The following is a 7,441-nucleotide window of genomic DNA, read 5'->3' as shown; positions in this document are numbered from 1 at the left end:
GGAAAGTGGTTTAATTGACTCACAGCTCCACGTGGCTGGGGAGGCATCAGGAAACTTACAGTCATGGTGAAAGGCAAAGGGGAAGTGAGGCCGTCTTACATGGTGGCAGGAGAGAAAAAGAGCAAAGCAACAACTGCCAAACATTTTTAAATCATCAGATCTCATGAGAACTCACTCACTATCATGAGACCAGCGTGTGGGAAACCGCCCCCATGATCCAGTCACCTCCCAGGAAGTCCCTACCCTGACACAAGGGGACTACAGTTCAAGATGAAATTTAGATGGGGACACAGAATCAAACCATATCAATACTTTTTCTTTTTTCTTTTATTTCTTAATTGATGTATAATGATTGTACACATTTATGGGGTACATAGTGCTGTACATGTAATGTTTAGTGATCAGATCTCAAACATTTATTATTTTTTGTGTTGAGAACATTTGATATCCTCCTAGCCATTTGACACTACGTATTATTACTGATTATAGTCATCCTACAGTGAAATAAAACACTGGAACTTGTTTCTCCTATCTAGCTGTAACTTTGTATCCTTTCAAAAATCTCTCATCATCCTCCTTCCTCTTACCCTTCCCAGCCTCAGGTATCTTCTATACTACTTTTTACTTCTATGAAATCAACTTTTTGTATACTTTTTATTAAAGAAGTTCTACAAAATTGCATAAACATAGGCCCTACAAAACCTGGATCCATCTGTAATATCAGGCATCCCTTTGGAAGAATATTTTTGCTGCAATGTCCTCTAGAAGGGTAAGTAAGATTACATTTAATACTTTAATCTCTGGCAATGTTTACTTCCAAAACAATGTGCAAACAGGTTATGAAATCACTTTCTGAAGAAGTCACCACCCATGGGTACAACCAGTGAAGCAGATGCAGGCAAAATCAGCCATGAAACTAGGAGCAGGTGCTATCTCCGGTATCCAGATGGGTGGGCATCTGCCCTGAGGGCCCAGTGATCCACAGTTAACATCATTTTCTTTACTTCCCCTAAACTAAGGCTCCTAGAAGCTACATTTAGGAACTAAAAAAAAAAAAAAAAAAAAGTGAAACAAGTCCACTTCTCTGAAATATGCTCTTTACATGAAAACGAAGAGCCACAGTTACCCACCAGCAGCTATTATTCATTTATAGGTAAGTAGATAAGTAGGTAGGTAGGTAGGTAGGTAGATAAGTAAGTAGATAGATAGATGATAGATTAGATAGATAGATAGACAGAAAGATAGACAGATAGTACTAGAGAAAACATGTGCAGATGTTAAATCTCCTCCTCTTATATGTAATTCAACATTTTCCCTAACTGATTCCACAGCTCTTCCGATTCGTGCTGTGTGTCCAGAATACTCTGTCCTGCACGAGCTGACTTTAGGGACTACAGAAATGCACTTATATGCTCTGCTCTGGAAACACAAACAAGTGCTATTAGCCTTTAATTGCTTCGGTAAGTGACAAAAAGCCTGTAAGACTGAGTTGTGGTGGTAGAAGTTATTTTCACTCACATCACACAACAAGCAATAGCTTTTGAAGGAAGAATGTGAAAAGCTTCATGAGAGAGGATGGGTGTGGAAAAATGAGGCGCAAGGGGGATGACAGTGGCAGAGTGGAGAGGGATCGTGAGACAGCGGCATGGCCAAGTTGGGGCAAGCTCAGTGAGAAGCGGCTAAAGTGCCTGGGGAGGGTGGCCACCATTAGCCTCCCTCACAAGTTTGGGCCTGAATGCACCTGCATCTGGATTTTCTGTGATCCCCCAGAAGGAGCAGCTCAATCCTGTATAATCATCCAGAGAATTTCCCAAGGCTGAGGCGGGGCAGTGCAGCTGGAATCTGTGTCAACACTCTTCAATCCAGGAGTTTTAATTATCTAAAGCATCTCTATGTGGCCCTAGAAACGGTTGTCTTTTCTGCTCTTGAGTCCATTTGGGGCCTTCTCCTTAAAGAGCCACCAAGGAAAAATCAGAAAAGGTGACAAGAGGCCAGGCACAGCAGCTCATGCCTGTAATCCCAGCACTTTGGGAGGCTGAGGCGGGCGGGTCACTTGAGGCCAGAAATTCAAGACCAGTCTGGCCAACATGTTGAAACCCAATCTCTACTAAAAATACAAAAACGAGCCAGAAGTGGTGGTGCATGCCTGTAATCCCAGCTACTTGGGAGACTGAGGCACGAGAATCACTTGAACCTATGAAGCGAAGCTTGCAATGAACTGAGATTGCGCCACTGCACTGCGGCCTGTGCAACACAGAGAGACCCTGGAAAGAAGGAAAGAAAGAAAGAAAGAAAGAAGGAAAGAAAGAAAGAAAGGAAGAAAGAAAGAAAGAAAGAAAGAAAGGAAGGAAGGAAGGAAGGAAGGAAGGAAGGAAGGGAGAGAGAGAGAGAGAAAGAGAGAAAGAAAAAGAAAGAAAGAAAGTAAAAGAAAAGAAAGAAAGAAGGAAAGAGAGAGAGAGAAAGAAAGAAAGAAAAAGAAAGAAAGTAGAAGAAAAGAAAGAAAAAGAAAGTAGAAGAAAAGAAAGAAAAAGAAAGAAAGTAGAAGAAAAGAAAGAAAGAAGAAAGAAAGAAAGAGGAAGGAAGGAAGGAGGGAAGGAAGGAAGGAAGGAAAGAAAGCGGGGGAGAGGGAGGGAGGGAGGGAGAAAGAAAGAAAGAGAAAGGAAGGAAGGAGGGAAGGAAGGAAGGAAGGAAAGAAAGCGGGGGAGAGGGAGGGAGGGAGGAAGAAAGGAAGGGAAAAGAAAGGAAAGAAAAAGAAAGAAAAGAAAAGGTGACAAGGGTCTGCTTCTGCTTATAAATCTGACCCTACCAAGTGCAGAGGAGAGGTGGAAAGTGGGAAGGAGGTGCTGTTTGTCTGAGCAGGGCACAGAGGAAGTTGGAGAAGGTGAGAAAAAGAAAGAAATGGAAGGCATTCAATGTATCAGCCTTCTCATAGCCCCCACTGAAGCCAGCCTTAGGATTAAGCTGATGTTGTAACCTTCCAGGTGTTCTCTTTATTAGTACTAGAGAGAAAAATTCTGACTTCATTTTAATTTTTTATAAATCCATTCAGTGTTAGTGCAATTATTCTATGTTAACATCTTATGTCTGGTCTCCTAGAGTTGAGAAGCAGGAGAAGAAAAGACATGAGGCCCTAGCCTTCCCCAGGTTGGTCCTGGTCCTGCCTTGATCCCTGGAACACTCCTGGAGTAACCTACAGAGAAAGAGAGGAAACTGTCACTAAACCAATCCTCTCCCAATTTCGGATCAACTTCTGGAACCAATAGTTTGTTGCATGATCATAGGAAATTTGACTTACGGATAAAATAAATGAGTATAGGAAGTAGCTTTTAAACTGTTGTTGTTTTTTTTGTTTTGTTTTGTTTTGTTTTTTAATATGGTACACATAAAGTCTTCTATGACCTTGGAAATTTTAGCCTGACTCCATTCTGGCAAAAGAAAACTTACTGTGTGAGAAAGGTTTTTTCAAGGCAAAAACATCATTCTGATGTTTGGGTTAGTCATCCAATTGCTAATATTTGTATAATTAACTCATTTAATTTGCCACTGAAAAGCTACCTTTGTTTACCTGCTGCCATGATGCTGGGCTAAGTCTCATGTTGTAATATCATAATCTTCTAGGTGCAACACAGAGAGTGGGTTCTCTACTGGGTGATCACTATAGAGGATTAGCATCTATCCCTCCTCAGGTACATAGTGTAAGATGATCATGGCATTTCCTTTTCCCCTCCACTGACTCATTCAAAAATGGGCAAGTCTCGACTGTTTGAGCTGGTGGAAATGCGGAGTCTTACCCAGGGCTTCTGGTAAAGAACCAATCTCTCCCTCCCCTGGTGATAGTGAACACAGCTACTTTTGGCAGCTGGTATTAAGTCAGAGCCCCATCAAAATTTAGTTGCCATACTCAAATTAGAATAATTCAAGAATGATTTAATAATAAAAGGCATTCAACGGCATGAGCAGGGTACAGTGAAAGCACATAGGACAAAGCAGCACACTAGGACACGGAGCAGGAGAACCATCATCACATCTGTGTCCAAAACCACAATGAGCAGGGTTACCAGAAACCCAGAGAAAGTCGCGTAGAGAGGGCCACTGGAGGGGAGCTTTGAACTTGGGTTATGAAAAGTGGTCAATCCAGCCTGACTGCGCAGGGAAGAAGCCAGATGAATAAGTGCCCCAAATTTATTCTCTTATTTCTGTTCAAGTTCCGCAGGCAATCCCCATTAGCTGAATCCAAACAGAAGCCAGGGTGTAAGGGATCTTACTCATGTAAGCCATACAAGTCACAGAGCAGAGAAAGAAGTCCAGAGAGGGGCCTGAAGGAATAACTGAGTGTTCAAGACACCAGCCTCTTATGACTTCAGGAGGAGTCACCTGAGTGTGAAACTGACACTGTAGAAGTCAGAGCAGAGTACCTGGGTACGTGAAGACAAGGAACTCTAAAGTCTGCCCTATCTTCGACTTCCTGCTACGTAAGTAACACAAGTCTTTCAAGTCTATTATTCAAGTCAGTTTAACTCGGAAAATCTTTAACCTACATTGGCAATTATCTTAATGCTTTTCAAACAGCAAGTGGTAACTCATTAGTGGGTTGTGAAATTATTCCAGTAAGTTAAAACCAGCACTTTTTTTAAATTGAAAGAAAAAAAAGAGTAGAATAGAACATATAAGAGTACATCACACAATAAAAGAATAAGTATCTCTTCCTGAAAATTTTGGTTATGTGTACATGGATATACAAGAAGCTACAGTTCTCTTTATAGTAATAAAATATTTTTCTTTTATTTTTATTTTTTAATGTTTCATGTATATTCAAAGTTGTGCCACTTCCTATGCAAACAAATGCCCCACTCCTAATTTCTGAAGATACTGTAAGAATGACTTGAGAGATTTTTGCACATCCAGATGCCAAGCTGCAGTGCACCTAGGATGCCATGTGGAAGCCAGAGCCGCACCTCCCGCGTGGCCATTCAGGCCAGCCGGGTATCTCACATGAGAACGGCACTCATGGCTGGGCATGGTTGCTCACGCCTGTAATCCCAGCACTTTGGGAGGCCAAGATGGGTGGATCACCTGAGGTCAGGAGTTTGAGACCAGCCTGGCCAACATGGGGAAACACTGTCTCTACTAAAAATACAAAAATTAGCCTGACATGATGGCACGCGCCTGTAATCCCAGCTACTCAGGAGGCTGAGGCAGGAGAATCACTTGAATTCAGGAGGCAGAGGTTGCAGTGAGCCGAGATCTCACCACTCCACTGCACTTCAGCCTGGGTGACTGAGTGAGACTTGATCTCAAAAAAAAAAAAAAAAAAAAAAAGAACTAAAGAACTACAGCCAGGCCAGCACCAGCAGCTCAGCTGCCAGCAGCGGCATCCCCCTTTGCAGCTGGCCCTCCTGCTGCTGGGCCCAGGCAGCCGGGTCTGATGGCCCGGATAGCAACCACTGGAGCTGGCGTGGGGTACACACTGGGTCATACCATCACTGGGGGCTTCAATGAAGGAAGTAATGCTGAGCCTGCAAGTCCTGACATCACCTACCAGGAGCCCCAGGGAACCCAGATGCCACAGCGGCAGCAGCCTTGCTTGTATGAGATAAAACCGTTTTTGGAGTGTGCCCGGAACCGGGTGACATAAAGCTCCGTGAGGGTTTCAGTGAGGTGCTGAAACAGTGCAGACCTGCAAATGGATTGGCCCAATCGAGAAGTTCAAACTGGAGAAATGGAAAATCAGCTCTCATAACCAAGTTAATTTAGTATAAAAATATAATTAATAATGAAGAGATAAAGAGTAACCATCAGTTAAACCTCTCGGGTGTCATTCATAGCTTTCTTCCTTCAGAATTAAAATGGAAGACGCTGTTCTTACTATGTAGAATTTCATTAAGATGGTGAGGAATTTAGGGCTGGGCCAATGTTTGTGTGGCCTCCTTAAACTAGCTGTTATGATTTTATTCTGTTAAACTAGCTGTTATTATTTTATTTGTGTGTTACTTAGAATAAAGTGATCGTCTTCCAAAAATAAGAATGACTTGAGTTCCAAGCCTTATGCTAATAGTAACTGGTTTCTTTTATCCTGATTCTAAAGTTTTCTCTAATGAGACTCTTGAGTGTTTTCATTACAGGTCTCATTCACTGGCCCTTATTGTAAAACTCTTCCTGGCTGAGCGTGGTGGCTCTTGTCTGTATTCCTAACACTTTCGGAGGCCACGGTGGGAGAATTGCTTGAGTCCGGGGGTTTGAGACTAGCCTGAGCAACATAGGGAAATCCCATCTCTACAAAAATGAAAAGAATTAGCCATGTGTAGTGGCATGCACCTGTGGTCCCAGCTACTTGGGAGGCTGAGGTGGGAGGGTCACTTGGGCCTGGAGGTGGAGGCTGCAATGAGCTATGATTGTGCTACTGCACTCCAGCCTGGGCGACAGAGTGAGACCTTCCTTCTCAAACAAAACAAAACAAAAACAAAACCTCCTGTCAACCAAGCTTGCTATCTTAGGGACCAGGAGTTAATTAATCTGACAGCTCTAAAAAATACAAACTACCCCCAATAGCGACTAGTAAACACTGAACAGAATTTTGCACTCACCTTTGAAAGATCATATTGCAGGAACTTACCAGTTCCTCTTCATCTTATTGTCAGATCATGATCCTACTGCCTGGTGACATAAAACCTTTCAAATTGAAGGGGGTATGGATGGTATATAAATGCTAATGCCCTTAGGAATGCTTTCAGATGCAAGTAACAGAAAGGTAACAAATACATTTAAATAGCTAACAAGCTGTCCAGAGGTGGGCTGTTCCAGTTCCATTTAGGGAACAGTAGCTCAAAATGACATCAAGGATTCAGGCTCTTTTTATATTTTTACTCTGCCATCTTTAGTACATTGGCTTATTATCCAGTCATCTTGTCACTTCTTGGTTACAGAAAGATCAATGCAGCTCCAAGCAAGTTATCCTTACTTAGTTACTTCTAAGACAAGAAGAAAGCTTTGGGGTGCAAAGGACTTTTCATAAATCTCTATATTTCTAACCAGGAAGAAAATCTATCAATGCTGCTTCTTGGTTAGCGGAGGGAAAAAAAAAAAAATATTTCCGAGATACCTCCCACCCCCTGCCAACACATTTTACCTTACATCTTTTCAGCCAGAAATTGGCCTCCCTGCCAAATGTTAGAACAAACAATAGCAAGGGGGAACTGAATGACCGTGACTGGCTAAGATCTATGAGATTCATTCCCTGGAGTTCACCACCTGCCTTGAGTTTTAGAGATCCTAACAAAATCAGGATTCTGTGGTTTGCAAGGAGAAAGTGGTTATCGGATGAGCAAGCAACAGTGCCTTTCATAATACCTTCCCCCTCTCATTCTGCTAGCAAAATTGGACTGCCTCATCAGAGGAGGCAGAATGATTTTTGTCATGTTGTAATGTCAGCTCATTGGAAAGG

At 42.4% G+C, this 7,441-nt stretch overlaps 1 protein-coding gene across 1 annotated transcript; it reads left to right on the top strand.

The window, feature by feature from the left end:
• Window positions 1–4,929: 4,929 nt before the first annotated feature.
• LOC109027185 (coiled-coil-helix-coiled-coil-helix domain-containing protein 2-like) lies at window positions 4,930–5,635 on the top strand. Its single transcript, XM_031012614.1, has 2 exons — window positions 4,930–5,005; window positions 5,337–5,635. Exons 1-2 carry the CDS (start codon window positions 4,930–4,932, stop codon window positions 5,633–5,635), a joined length of 375 nt encoding a protein of 124 aa, XP_030868474.1.
• The last annotated feature ends 1,806 nt before the right edge of the window (window positions 5,636–7,441 follow it).

Source organism: Gorilla gorilla, chromosome 5 (assembly GCF_029281585.2).
Source record: "Gorilla gorilla gorilla isolate KB3781 chromosome 5, NHGRI_mGorGor1-v2.1_pri, whole genome shotgun sequence".
Taxonomy (NCBI): Eukaryota; Metazoa; Chordata; class Mammalia; order Primates; family Hominidae; genus Gorilla; species Gorilla gorilla.
This window is presented reverse-complemented; position numbering and strand designations above follow the sequence as displayed.